General features: G+C 44.2%; 1 protein-coding gene across 2 annotated transcripts in view; it reads left to right on the forward strand.

The window, feature by feature from the left end:
* LOC149872619 (structural maintenance of chromosomes protein 6-like) overlaps positions 1 to 15,413 on the forward strand; it is a 74,864-nt gene that overhangs the window by 36,562 nt on the left and 22,889 nt on the right. For both annotated transcript variants that reach the window (XM_090031826.1, XM_090031827.1), the window contains 5 exons: positions 801 to 936; positions 1,802 to 1,882; positions 9,753 to 9,923; positions 13,259 to 13,396; positions 13,931 to 14,076. In XM_090031826.1, the coding sequence (XP_089887952.1) occupies positions 801 to 936; positions 1,802 to 1,882; positions 9,753 to 9,923; positions 13,259 to 13,396; positions 13,931 to 14,076 (672 nt within the window). The remainder of the gene's footprint in view (positions 1 to 800; positions 937 to 1,801; positions 1,883 to 9,752; positions 9,924 to 13,258; positions 13,397 to 13,930; positions 14,077 to 15,413) is intronic.

The raw sequence follows: 15,413 nt of genomic DNA on the forward strand, positions 1-15,413 counted from the left end.
TGTTTTTTCTCTTGTGGAAAAGGCTTTTCCCTTTTTTCAGACTTATTAAAATAAATATTTTTTCCAGAAATATTTTTGTAATAGATTCAGGTAGCTGAGTTTCTTGAGCTTGTGGCATGTGTGGTTAATATGAAGCACAGTTAGCATTACTAAATAGTTTTATGTTGGAAGTTGAGCTGTAGTATAGATAAAGTAAATAGATATATATGTATATCTTTTGAAACTTAAATATGTGCGTCATTTTTCTTGGTCAGAATTAAAAAAAAAACTCTACAAAACCTGACATTTTGGCTCCTGTTTAATCTGTCCATTTTTAACAACACTGAAACCTAGCATCAGGGATGTTTTTAAAATTGTAGTCAGCAGAGATGCTGATCACATTTCTAATGATGAAAAGTTATATTTAAGTATTTTTCCAATATATGTAGAAGTAAAGCATTTTGCAGTTAAGTGGATTAACATCTCACTAGAAGTGCTACAGTGAAAGATTTAGTGATTGAAATCCTTTGTAAAAAGAACAGTATGAGAAAGCATTAGGACAAGTTTTTTACACTACTCAATGATTTTTAGCTTTGATTGGAGGCATTTGCCCAGCTGACCTTAAGATATATTAGCAGTTTTAGAAGTAATATCTTTTTTTAGTTCAGGTATTTAGCCTTGCTGCCAAGTTTATCAACAAGGTTCTAAGTAGTAATTTATATATTTATATTTATATATTTATATTCTGTATCAGCTAGAAACTGAAGAGAGACCATCAAATAATTTTGTGACAAATTATATATTTATATTTTTTATTTAAGTCATGTTGCAAAAGAAATTGAGAACCAAAAGACACAATTGTCAGAGTTTCAGCAACATTTATGTTCCATTGACAATGAGAAAACAAAAAAGGAAGAGGAACTTGGTCGTCATCATCACCAGCAGAAAGATTTGCAGGTAGAATAATAGATAATAAATAGATAAATAATAAATACTGATAATAGATAAATAATAGATACTGCCTACATTGAAAAATTAATCTAATTAGTTGGAATATGACACTTACTGCTTGAACTGGTTCAAATCTGAACATGCTATGAAGTCTGTGTGCCTAGAGATTTTTACAAACCAAAATGAATTCATCTAAATTCCACTTAAATCAAGTTTTGGTACTTATCCAAATAATCTGGATCGGTTTCATAGCATCTTGTTATAGATGAATGTGTACTGAGTTTTGAATTGTTAGCAGTGTTTTATTGCTGCATAGAGTAGAATTAAACTATTGGAAAGAAAATAAACTTTTACATTCTTGCGTAACGTCCACAAACTTCTGGAAGGACAATTTAGATTGGACATAAGGGAAAAACTTCTTTACAGTCTGAGTGTCCAGGGTATGTCCCCCCAGACATGGTGCAAGCACCTACTCTGGACTCATTCAAAAAACATCTGGATGCTTATCTTGCTGGGATCATTTGACCCCAGCAGACTTCCTTCCTATGGCAGGGGGCCTGGACTCGATGATCTTGCAGGGTCCTTTCCAGCCCCTAATGTCTATGAAATCTATGATTATTTTAGGAAACATGTCACTGGAGTTCAGTTTATTATAATGTTCGTTACTTTTAGGATCAGGTTTCCATATAACATAGGAATGGATTCCACACAGTAATAATAAGAAGAAAATAGAATGTGTTTTTGTCTTTAGTTTTGTTTTTTAATCTTCTTTGTTTTGAGTGTCCATTCACTATTGAAAGTGTCTTTGTTCTAGTGTGGACTACCTTTAACATTTTTCTAAAACAAGAATAAAAGTTTATTGCTATTTCAGATCCAAAGAAGAAGAATAACAGTAAACATAACAGATCTTGAGAATGTAGAAGAATACCAGTCAGTGGACATCTCTACACTAGTAAGAAATATTCTTTCTTATATGGAAATTCTGTGTTTTTTTTATTGCCGTTAATTGTTGGAATTTGACCATAGAAGATGTTCAACTAAATTTCCTTTATTATACCCAAAGGCCAGTATCAGTTTCATGGTTACTTTAAGTGAAGGTTCTAAAACACTATAAGAGTAACTAACCCTATATGACAATATTGCTGCATTTACTAATGACCACACCTATACAATACCATAGTTATGGTTGGATACCTTTGTTTAGAATACGTACAGCTAGACTAGCCAGGAAGAATTCTAGTGGGCTGTACTAGGCTGGCTGGCTCCAGCAGGTTCATTTCGCACTGGCAGAGACTCCCTCTCTCTGGGTCTGTTTTTTTCCCCCTAGATTTCTTATTACATCATCTTCTCTTGAGTATCTGCTTTTCAGAAATGATTCTGCTCAAGCCTGAAGCTTTCATACTTGCCAATCTTTTTTTTTTTTTTGCTCAAAACACTTTTCTTGTTCATTCTTAGTTAATTTTTGGTGAGTTTTCCTAAACATACCAAGAGTCAGCTGATTCTTCTTGCAGTTAGCTACCACTTTTCCTCCTATAATAATATATTTATAGAAGCTCCTTTCCTTTGCTTTATTTTTAGCATCTTTGACCCCAACACTAGCACTTAAACTTTCTCTCTCTTCTTTCCCCTCTCTCACCAAGGCTTGCAGGAAGTTTGATCCTTGCTGATATGGAAGAAGATAATCAAGCATATCACCACATATAACCCATTTAATTTACCATTACATGAATAAGTTTAGGAGTGTGAGGACAGCAAGTACTCTGAAGAGCATCAGCTAGAATACACATGATGGAAAGTTTGAGAAACTTTCATATTGGTGTTACCTTCTCTGTTTTTCTGAACTGAATTTCGTAATCCATGTGTTTGTAGTTCTTGGTTAGAACTAATAGCTCATCCAGTTTTCCTGATTATATCACAAGCCATTTCATTCTACCATGTTCTGATAACTGGAGTTCAGTACATCTAGCTTCCTTGGGAATTGTTGATCTTCCTCACTGTTTAAAAAATGCCATATTTGAACTTTAATAGGCACTTTCCTGTGGATCATATTCTTTATTTTTTTTCTCACTGTGGCTTTCTCATATGTAAAAGTGCCCTTACGTTCACTCCACCCAATTTCCAGCAGTTTCTTCTGTGAGTGAATTCAAATCACCTCAAGTCTTTTTGGTCAACTTAAGAGGTTGGACTCTACCATATCTTTTGCTGTAAAACATTTCCCTGGGTTGTTCGGTGATTTTTATGGCTGTTTTCTGTACTCTTTTTTTTTTTAAATCATATTTTTCTGAATCCAAGATGACTGTGAATTTAAGAACTTCCTCCTTTGTCCCAGTAATTAGCTCCTATACATGGAAAATGATAAATTTGTTGTAATTTTCCATGCATAGAATCTAATTATTATGTCATTTTAAATTCATCCTCTGCCCCCCCACCCAAACACCACTGCTGCAGAGGGAAAGCAGATACAGGGAGACAAGTAGTATGAAAAGCAGCAGTGGGGAGACAGGCAGTCTGCCCCCTACCACTTGTCCCTACCATTTACACCCCCCCCACCAGCGCCTGCATCTCTCTGTGCCTGCTCCCTGCTTTCTATCCAGCCTGCCACCTGCCTCCCTATAGTACCTTCTCCCGTGGCTATTTCCTTAATCTACCGCTTGTTGCCCCCTCTACTTATCCTTTGCAGTGGCTCTGACTCTGGCTCCAGTCTGGGGCACAGAACACATGTTCCTGTGCATGGCATGGTCATCCAATGCTCACCCCACACCATGTGATCTCTCCTGTGTTCCTTATACCACACAGTTTTCCCCATGCTCACCCCCACTCTTTATTCCACAGTTTTCCCCATGCTGACTCCCTGCTTTCTCCCCTATACTGTGCATTCTGCCCTGTGCTCATTCCCCACACAGCACAGACTCCCTTGTGCTCCCTTCTCACGCTGCTTAATCTCCCCTGAGTCAGAGCCAGAGTTGGAGCTGCAGCAGCTGCCTGCTCTGGACCATATTTGAAACCAGACCAAGGTTTCTTTTCCCCCATGTTTAATGTGGGGAGGGGGAAGACGCATCTTGGATTTGAATAAATACAGTATTATTATCTACATCCTTTCATAGTTAGTAGTAGGGTTATTACAGTGGATACCACAGCTGCTGACAGTAGTCCTGTTGCAATCACACCAGTAAGATGTACAGAATTAAAATTGTGTCTTTAAGCTGGTTAGTAGAGGAAATTTCTAGATTTCAGAAGACTTTTTTCCAGTGCTGCATGCAAAGCCAAGACATTGCAAAATAAGCATTTAATCTTCCTCATAGGAAAAAACATAGTCTTGCTTGTTTCCAAATATAGAACAGAAATATTTATTAACGTTGTTAACATCTGTTCCTAGTAATGTGTCTTTACTACTTGTGAGGGGTCCGTCTGCCAACCAACCGTCCCACGGGGGACTCCTGGTGAGAGGGGAGTGTGTCGTCCTCACTGGGCTCACGCCAGTCTCGCCTGCCACGACTTTGATGGCAACCTAGGGGTTCATAATTGTGGCGCGTGCAGTCCGGGACCGGCACCCCGTCTCTGCAGGGTCCAGGGGTCCTGAGGGCTCCTCCTCCCCTACACCCTCGCCCGATCCTCCGGATCCGCCACTCCCATCTCCGCATCTGCTGCTCCTGCCTCCGCATCCGCCGGGGCCCTCTCCTGGCCCGCCGGGCTCCTTTTATCCATCCGGGTAGGTCTCGACCTGGGTACTTCCGGGTTCCTGGAAGGGGGAAACTTGAGTGCCTGGCTTTCCGCCCGGACCCGGAAGTCAGGCTGGTTTCCGCCGCTGTCGGCGTCACCCTCGCCCGGCACCTTCTTCACCCCCTCACATACCCCACCCCTTAAGACGCCGCTAGGCGCTTCTTTACTCTGATTGTCGCCTCCCCCGTCCTGCCCTTTCTGCAATGGGGGGGCCCCCTTCTGTGGCTCAGGCTGTGGTCCCATTCCCCCATGCCTTGACAAGAAGTCTGCCACGGTGTTAGTATGCCCCGGTTTGTATCCAATCTGAAATTGGAATGGCTGGAGTGCCAGGGCCCACCTCATGATTCGTGCATTTTCTGTTTTAGTGGAGTTAAGCCAGCGTAGGGGAGTGTGGTCTGTTACTAACCAGAACTCCCGGCCTAACAGATAGTATTTAAAGTAGTCAATACCCCACTTTATAGCCAACACTCTCTCAATGGTAGAATACCTTTGCTCGTTGTCGTTTAACTTACGACTAGCAAACGCTACTGGTCGTTCCACTCTGTCCACCTCCTGGGCGAGGACTGCCCCCAGGGCATAGGCCGAAGCATCCGTCTGCAGAGTAAACGGGACATTGAAATTAGGCGTGTGAAGAATGGCTTCCTGACAGAGTGCTTTCTTGAGCTCTTCGTAGGCTCTGTGTCTCTCCGGAGTCCATTTTACTTTGTGGGGCTCTCACCCCCTGGTTGTCTCGACGAAGGGATTGGCAACCTCGGCAAATTGGGGAATAAATCGTCGATAATAACTGGCCAAACCGAGAAACACCTGCATCTGCTTCTTTGTCAGCAGCGCTTCATAGTTTTGGATGGCCTCCACTTTATCTCTCAGTGGTTTCACCTGCCCATTGCCAACCAAGAAATCCAAGTACTTCGTCTTGCTTTTGCCCAGGGCACACTTCTTTGGGTTGGCCGTCAGACCTTTTCGCCTCAGCTCTCGCAGAATTGCCCTTAAGGCCTTTACATGTTGCTCCCATGTCTGGGGGTATACCACGATGTCGTCTATATAGGCTGCAGCGTATTCCTGGTGGGGCGCGAGTATCCAGTCTATAAGTCTTTGAAACGTCGCTGACATGCCATTCAACCCAAAGGGTATCCTTTTAAACTCGTACAAACCCCACGGCGTGCCGAAAGCTGTCTTTGGTTGGTCTTCTGGCCGTAAGGGGATCTGCCAGTACCCCTTCGACAAATCTAAAGTGGAGATAAAGTTAGCTTGTCCTATCCGCTCCACCAGTTCATTCACCTGGGGCATGGGAAAGGCGTCGAACTGTGTTATTGCATTTAGCTTTCTAAAATCCACACACAGCCGCAAGCTGCCATCCGGCTTTGTTACTGCCACTAGCGGACTCTGCCAGGGGCTATGTGAGGGGGTAATGATCCCCTGCACCAACATTCTGTCTAGCTCCTCCTTAATAGGTTGGCGCCGGTAAAAGGGAATCCTCTGCCACCTCTCCCTTGCGACCTGGCCCCTCTTCGTCACAATAGCATGTTCAACTCCCTTCGCCTTCCCCGGGCTCTCTGTGAAGACATCTCTAAATTCATGGATTAATTCTTGCAGTCATTGTTCCTGTCCGTTCCTCAGTTGCCGATCCTCGGCTTTGGGAACATCCCTGGAGGGGCCTGGTGATGGGTCCCGCCCTTGAGTTTCTTGTTCTTCAGCCTCCCAATCTGTCTCGAGCAGGAGCCCCTGGGGTTCCTGCCACTCCTTTAGTAGGTTAACATGGAAAACCTGTGTCTTCCGACATCTACCCTCCCTCCGTACTTCATAATCCACTGGGCCCACTCGCCTCACCACCGTCACCGGTCCCTGCCACCGTGACTCAAACTTGCTATTGGCACTATGCAACATCATCAGCACCTTCTGACCTGGCTGTAATTCCCACTTCTTTGTCCCTCAGTCATACCGGTCCTTCTGTTGCCTCTGGGCTATGGCCAGGTTATCGTGAGCCGTTTTCTGGGCCAGGCGAAGCCGCTCCTGTAGGTCCTGTACGTATTCGGCCGCCTTATGGCCTACGCGACCATCGTCCTCCCAGCCTTCCTGCACGATATCTAACAAGCTCCTGGGACGATGTCCAAAGACCAGTTCGAATGGGGAGTAGCCCGTCGAGGCCTGTGGGGCGTCTCGGACCGCAAATAAAAGTGGCGGCACTAGCGAGTCCCATCTCTGGGGGGTCCTCCTGGGTGCAACGCCGTAGCATCCCCTTTAGGGTAGCATTGAAACGCTCTACCAACCCGTTGGCTTGAGGGTGGTATACTGTCGTTTTGAGGTGGTGTATCCACAACACTTTGCACAGTGCCGCTACCACCGCCGACATGAAGTTCGACCCCTGATCGGTTATTATTTCTCTAGGGATTCCAAACTTAGTTACCCACTTCATAAGTTCTTCCACGACCTTAACCCCCGTCACTGCCCTCAGGGGTACGGCCTCTGGGAAGCGGGTGGCATAATCAATGAGCACCAGAATAAACTGGTGCCCCGCCGCACTACGAGGTAATGGGCCCACTACATCTAAGGCGACCCTTGCAAATGGGTCCTGCACCACTGGCACCGACTGGAGGGGCGCCCGGGGGGGCTTGTTAGCGCTCACTTTTTGACGTTTTTCGCATGCTTTGCAGAAGTTTTCTACATCTTCATACAGATGAGGCCAAAAGCACCAGCGCGTCAATCGAGCTTCCGTCTTACGTTTTCCCAGGTGTCCCCCCATAGGATTCCCATGTGCTAACCGCAGTAGCGGGGCTCTATAGGATCGGGGAATCAGGAGTTGTTCTACCTCCTCCTCTGCCCGCTGACCCGGCTTAATGCGATACAACAAACCCAGCCTTATTTCTATGCGGGGTCCCTTTGCTCGATTCACGCTGGGGCTTACCTGCAGCCGGGGCCAGGTGACCGCCTCCTCTCTGAAGGGTTGCAGCTCTACATCCTCCTCTTGGGCCTCCCTGAACTGGTTGCCGCTGGCAAGGTCTTCCAGCTTTACATCGCTCTCTCTCTCAACTTCCCCTCCGGCTAAACCCGCCAGGGGTTTATCCTGGGGCTGGAGCTTCGCCAGGACCTCAAAGATCTCCGGCCAGTCCCTTCCCAAAATCATGGGGTACAATATCTCCTCGCTCAGGCCAACCGGCAGGCGTCGGGAGGTGCCCTGCACGCGTACGTCTAGGACCCTTCTTTCAAAATACGACCTCTGCTTATGAAGACAAACGAGGTGAATTCCGGCTCATCGGGGGGCTTGCCTCCACTCAATCATAGACGGCCGGACCAGGGTCTGGGCACACCCAGTATCCACCACGGCCATCAAGGGGCGTTGTCCCACCCAAGCTCGAACCTTGGGTAAAGGTTGGGGGGAAGCCCCCACCCCTGCACAGACCCCACACTCCATGGGTTCCTCTCTCGTGGACTCCCGCTCTCTCCCGGACCTGCCAGGGTACTGTCTCTCTTTGGCGGGTTGATAGTCTGGGCTTACCGGAAAAACCCTGGCCATATGTCCTCTTCCTCCACAGCGGAAACAAAAGAAGTCCATTCTCTCCGGTGTCCTTTCATTTTTACCTCCCTTCCCCTTTTTGGGAGGGCCCTCGCGTCCCAACATACCTCTTTCTAGGCGTAGTCCCTTTTGGGCTGCCTCATATTGCTCCGCCAAGCACAGGGCCTGGCGTGACGTTGTGGGCCCGTGACATCTGACCCAATGCTGCGTGTTCTCCCCCAGATCCGCGAGGAACTGTTCCAGCAACACCTGGTCACAAATATCCTCTTTAATAGCCTCAGCTGGCCTCAGCCACTTGGCTAACTCATCGGTGAGGAATTGCCACAACATCTTAGGGCTCCTCTCGCTCCTTGTTTTGGCTTCTCGAAAAGCTTGACTGTGTTTCTCTGGGGTAATTTCTAACCTCTGCAATATTTCAGCTTTCACCTTGTCATAATTCACGGCTTCGCTCTGTGATAAAGCCCGATAAGCCGCTTGAGCCGGGCCCACCAACAGGACCCCCACGCGACCGGCCCACTTCGCCCGGTCTATCCCTGCGGCCAGGGCTGCTCATTCGAAGGACTCCAGGAAAGCCTCCACATCGTCCTCCTTCATCATCCTTGGCATATTGAACTCTCCGGGGTATAGACCCCCCCGTATCTGCTGCTGCAGCATGTGCTCTTGCACATTCATCTGCCTCATGGCGGTCTGCTGGTGCTGCTGTAATAGTTGGGCCACCAGATGCAGGGTCTGCTGTCTGGTATCCATGCCCATCGGGAGCTCCATTTGGGCTGCACCACCGGTCTAGGTTGCTCTTCCAGGATCCGCGTCGCCGCCCCGGGTTCGAGCTTCCCGGCCAATGCACCACTTGTGAGGGGTCCGTCCGCCGACCGACCGTCCCATGGGGGACTCCTGGTGAGAGGGGAGTGTGTCGTCCTCATTGCTCTCATGCCAGTCTCGCCTGCCACGACTTTGATGGTAACCTAGGAGTTCATAATTGTGGCGCGTGCAGTCCGGGATCGGCACTCCATCTCTGTGGGGTCCAGGGGTCCTGAGGGCTCCTCCTCCCCTACACCCTCCCCTGATCCTCCGGATCTGCTGCTCCCAGCTCTGCATCCGCTGCTCCCTCCTCCACTTCCGCCAGGGCCCTCTCCTGGCCCGCCAGGCTCCTTTTATCCGTCCGGGTAGGTCTTGACCCGGGTACTTCCGGGTTCCTGGAAGGGGGAAACTTGAGTGCCTGGCTTTCCGCCCAGAACCCGGAAGTCGGCCTGGTTTCCGTCAGCATCGCCCTCGCCCGGCACCTTCTTCACCCCCTCACGCTACTGCTAAGACTTAATTGTGTTCTAAGTATTTTTAAACATTTAAATAAATATATTTAAAAAAATCTCCTGTCATTATTCTTGCTACCCAGAGATTTTCCCCTGATATCTTTAGCTGCCCATAGCAATTTTCTACATGTCTGAACTGCTAACGTATTGACCACTCTTATCTTTGATATATGCTGTGTGTGATTTTTTTATATTTAATTAGTGGTTTTACTTTTTTTGTTGAACCTGCACAGACCGAAATACAAAAGTGTGTTTCCCTTTTAAAACTCTTTATCCTCTAACAGGAAGATGAAGCCCAAGAAAACAAGAATAAGCTGGAATCTGTTAAACAGGATATGGAACAACGAAAGGCAGAAATGGACGAATTGAAAATCATTCTAAAAGCTGCCGAACGTAAATTTGAAGAAATTACAGAAAAAATTAATCAAGTAGAAGAGATAGCTGGGCCAATCAAGGTAGAAACCACACAACCCCACACAATTTTTAAAAGTATACATCTATTTCATCTGACTTGTATATGCAAATGGCATTGGGTAGTTTTCCAGAGACTGCCAATATAAAGCTATAAATAAAAGAAATCTTCAATGGTTAACAAATCCATTGGGTTTGTTTCTGATTTGTATGTTTAAATGCATATCAGTTGCATACCCTAACGCAGTGATTCACAGTGTGCCATGGCACTTTGACGTGTTGTGAAATCCTTTGAAGGGTACCATACAAAATTAGCACTGCTAGGTGTGTAAACATATACACAATATTCACAGATTAAACCTAGGGATTTCAAATAGAAATCCATAGCATCAAAAACGTTTCTGACCTGTGTCACAATACCTCCTTAACTAGCAGGCCCAAAGGACCCTGCCTGCTGGCTGACTTGAGAGACTAATCCTAATTAGAAGTCTACACCCCCACGTTCTCACCTGCCACGATTTGGTGTTTAAGGGAGTTGATTCAGTACCTGGATGTGTAGGTTCAATTAGTCATACCACGAGGTTCTATGTTCCTGACGGCTCCTCCACCCCAACACCCTCGTGTTCCACCGATAGATCTTATTTCAGTCCCTGATCGGTCACCTGGTCCTTTCGGCCTCTGTCCAACAAAAAAAGGGGAAAAACCAAGCACTCCTGGCCTGGCTTATTGTTCCAGCTCCTTTTGGCAACCCCCACCCCCCCCCAGAAAATGACTTCTGTGTGGTCGGTCCCTTCTTTTCCCCGCTACCGTCTATGGTGACTCTCCACAAGCTTCTTACTGGGGTGTCATGATTCCCCTCATCCCACTAGGTCTATCCTTGACAAAATTTTTCTTGCGCCCCCTTTTAGGGCCTTTACGGTACCAGTTCTCGGGAGTGCCCTTCTATTAGAGACTGTATGGTACCTCTCTCTGCCGGCCTCTGCTGGCTACCAGCATGGTAGCAGACATTTCCAAGTACTGCCTGCTGAGCAGTCCTCTTTCTAAATTCTCTCTGGGGAGCTCGCTCTCTGGAGGAGTCTCCTACCAGCTCTCCACGTTGCTCTCAGGGTTCTCTGCAGCATGGCTTGGATCAATCTTCCTCCTTCTGGTTCCACGCTCCCCACTCTTGCCTGTTCCAGGCTCCCTTTTATACCAAAGTTGGAGTTCCCAGCCCCTCTCCTCCAGAAACACCGGGGTGAGGAAGGTTTCTGCCGGGTCCTTTGGGGCTGTGGGTCTAGGGCCACTAACCCTATGTTTAGCCCTTGCTCCTTTGCATCCTGTGGCTCTCTCTCTTTCTCACAACCTGTTGTAGTTTTCTGGAGTTCTTTGAGGCACGATTGTTTTATTATTTTTCCATAGACAAAAAAAAAGTGAAGGCTAAGAGCTGGCATTTTCTGAGAGGTGCCTTGAGTCTAACAAAGGATCCCTTGAGACTAAAAAGGTTTAGAAGATTTAAAATCACTGCTGTAATACATTTATAAGCAGAACACCCATGAGAAAGAGAACAATGGTGATCTCTGGTCTTTTTTAAAAAAGACGTTGTACTCGATTGTTTTTAATAGTCTTTGAAGCTGAGTTAACAGGGATAGTTTAGCAAGACATGGCTTGCGTATTCAAAACTACATCAAACCGTTAGAAATCTCACTAGGTCTTGGGATAATGGAGAGTCATTACAGATAAAATTTGGTCTTGACAAATAAAATGTGTTTTGAAAACAATAATTAGGATATTAGGAATTTAAAGTTACTCATTATGCATTTCTGGGTTCTAAGTGGACTTGAACAACTGAGGAAATCTTGGCAAATATCTTACTTGATTAGGTTGTGACAATCTCAGAAAATCAAAAAATATGTTAAGATATGTAAAGTATAGGCTAGAAAATAATACTGAAAATATTATGCTACTATATAAATCTGCAGAATACCCCTCATTTTCATTGCATATTGAATTCCAGTCACTCTCCTTCAAGAAAGGGGCAGATGCAAAGTGGACTTGAAGACAGAAGTGGAAGAAAGAAAGAGATATTAATGGATGTGTAAAAGGAAATATAAAAAATTGACTCTAGAAAAGAAGCCCCCAGGAACGTGAAAGGCAGTACATAGTTACATTTTTAAAGAATATACTTTTTCCTAGCACAGATTATCCAGTGACTGACTGTCATCTGTCAATTCAAGAACTTGGGTAAAGATCCAAAAAGAATTAGACATGCACACAAAGATTTGTTATTATACAGATCAAAAAAATATATAAACATATTCTGTACATCATAAACCAACTATTAATTACTAGCGATGAAGGAGAAATTTCCCTTAATAACTTATTTCAGGGTTTCTTTCTCGTTCTAAAGTGTCGAATACTGATCACTGTCTGAGATGAGGTACCAGACCAGGCTATATAATCTTGTCTGGTACCACTACTATGGCAGTTAAAATGCTCAGTGTGTATTATAGATGAAAACTGAGTGCTTGAAACTACTTTCCATAAAGTATTTCAGAAATTCTTATTGGAAAATACATCACTTGGCACCTAGAAAAATATTTTATGTTTCAAAGTTTTGAAAGTGGATGCTGTAACTCTAATGTGTATTCAGTACACATCCAGGTACTGAATCAACTCCCTTAAACACCAAATCGTGGCAGGTGAGAACGTGGGGGTGTAGACTTCTAATTAGGATTAGTCTCTCAAGTCAGCCAGCAGGCAGGGTCCTTTGGGCCTGCTAGTTAAGGAGGTATTGTGACACAGGTCAGAAACGTTTTTGATGCTATGGATTTCTATTTGAAATCCCTAGGTTTAATCTGTGAATATTGTGTATATGTTTACACACCTAGCAGTGCTAATTTTGTATGGTACCCTTCAAAGAATTTCACAACACGTCAAAGTGCCATGGCACACTGTGAATCACTGCGTTAGGGTATGCAACTGATATGCATTTAAACATACAAATCAGAAACAAACCCAATGGATTTGTTAACCATTGAAGATTTCTTTTATTTATAGCTTTATATTGGCAGTCTCTGGAAAACTACCCAATGCCACTGGAAAGTGGATGCTGTAACATCTAATTCCTGATGGTGTATCAGTGTGTGGATGGAGAACAATGTGAATCATTCTCATATTACACTTACGTTGCCAGGATTGAGTATATGCTGTTTCACCATTTGCTGTTTCTGTCTCGGGGTTGCATTATTGTTGTTGCTGTTGTCGTTGGTGTTATAATAATAAATGCAAATATTTGTTAACTTTTAAGTGGAGCAATAATATTATGTCAGTAAACATGAGGAAGTAGTTCATAAACTAACCAAACCAGTTTACATTTGACATTTTAATTTATTTCAAACAGGATGAAATAAATCAAGCAGATTCAGAAGTGGAAAACTGTAAACACTATCAGCAGCATTATGAAAAGAAACAGAAAGAGCATTTGGCATCCATAAAAAAGTACAAAGAACTACTAGCTACTAAAGAAAAAGAATTGGAGGTATTACATTTTTTGATGCAGCTTTATGGACAATTGAATTTGGATATTCACATTCCATTTATTACTTATCTACACAACATCTTCTCCTCTAAAGCATAAAGATGATGCTACTGCGCAATCTTAGTTCTGTCATAGGCATTGCTAGATCAGCTAATAGTGACTTGCAATGAATAAGGTTTAACTTATCTTTGATATATTTCCTAATGTAGCATTATTTTGATTTTAACTCTGCCAGATAACTTAGGGCTATGCAATATGTAATGAGTGCAGAAAGTCATTTAAGCTCTAATAACCTTAAGTCACCATTTTAAGGTGCATTAAGGCTGCACATGTATAGACATGTGCCCTTAATGCGCTTTCAGTTGGGCTAATGTGCATTAAATAAACATATATAGACATGCCCATAGACACAAAAATTAACCAATTCCTCTTTCTGGGGCCCTATTTTCTATTATTGCTGTTTACTGGAGAAAATGTTGCAAAGCAGCTAAAAACACTGCATTATATTTTATAGTATTTCAAATATCTCTTTAGGGAAAGACTGCACAGGCCATGGACATTTACCCTGAGCGGACAGAAGTGGACAGAGACATTAAGAGTCTTGACACAGAAATGAAACGCTTAAGGGAAAGGATAAATTCAGAAAGAGATCGTCGTGGAAACAGAGAAGAAATAATAAAGTAAGCAATGGTAGTAGTTTAACATCTGCATGTTTGGGATCAGGGGAGCAGAACAGTTGCATTATGGTACCAGCATATCAATTCAATTGTGATTTTAACTTTAATTTTAAAATATGTAGTTGTCACAATCTCAAAGACTTATCTATTATATGATTTAATGTTTCTTTAGCATCCAAAATTATATGTTAAATGCTCCACAAAAAGCAAGATAAGGACCCGACCACAAACTGCTCACAGTACGTAATGTCAGATGTGAGCAACCTTCCTTTGAACTGAATTAATTAAAAGTGAGATCCATAACACTTATGTGGGTCTTATGTGCTTGTGTCCATTGGTTTTGGGATTTTGGATACTCCTGCCATAGTAAAAGTACAGGTTCAAGTGTCAGTCCTACTCAGCATGGAAGCAGCGCTCTCCAATGTGCAGCTTCACTGCTTTGGCTGTATAAGTCTATGCCTTGCTGGTGAGTCTCCCAGAAAGCTCCAGAAGTATCATTGGCAAAAGTGTTTTGGCCAAACTCAGACTTCATCACACATGTTATTTGGCCCAAAACAGGAAATTTAACAGGATGCATGAGAGATGGAAGAATCATGTTGCCTTTCAGTGGAAACAGACATTGTCTGACACGTCTCATTTGCCCCACTATAACATTTTTTATGGCTGCGCAGATGCAGAGCAAATAGATGTCAGTATCCTTTGTTGTGCCACTTGAAAGGAAAATCAATAGCGCAACCAAAGGTGGTAATAGACTGTGCTGCTTTATTGGAGCACCCACCGCTATCGCTGTGGCACTTTCCCCACTCAGTCAGATCCATGCCTCGGGTCTGGCTGGGTAGGAAAAACTCCTTCCTTGATCAAGCAAATCCACTCCCTGGGTCATAAGTCTGGTGGACCGGGGAAGTGGGGAAAAGTCATGCGTTTCCCACTCAGCCAGACCTGTGGTACAGGTCTAGCCGTGAGATCTCATCACCCCTTGTCCTGCATCATCAAAAGCTGCTGTATGTATTGTCCAGTGAAGCAGATCAGTTGTGCCATGACAACTGTGCCAGGTGTTCTACTTAATTAGATGACTTGTGTTTCTAGCCCGTGTTCTCTTCCATAACCAGGTGCCCTTTTCTGTTCTGCTTGGACCCAGTTAACTTCAGACTAGGAGGTTCTAGATGTGGTAGAGAATAGTAGGGATCATGATTTGAATTTGGAGATGATTCGGACAATTTGGAGGCTGAATCTACGAATCCGAATTGAATCACAAGAAGCTTTAGGATTTCTGAATTGATTCGGAGCTTCCAGATTGATTCAGAAAAGAACTGGAAAAGATTCAGCGATTCGGAGATTCA

Source organism: Crocodylus siamensis, chromosome 1 (assembly GCF_052110815.1).
Source record: "Crocodylus siamensis isolate JL-2025a chromosome 1, ASM5211081v1, whole genome shotgun sequence".
NCBI lineage: Eukaryota > Metazoa > Chordata > Crocodylia > Crocodylidae > Crocodylus > Crocodylus siamensis.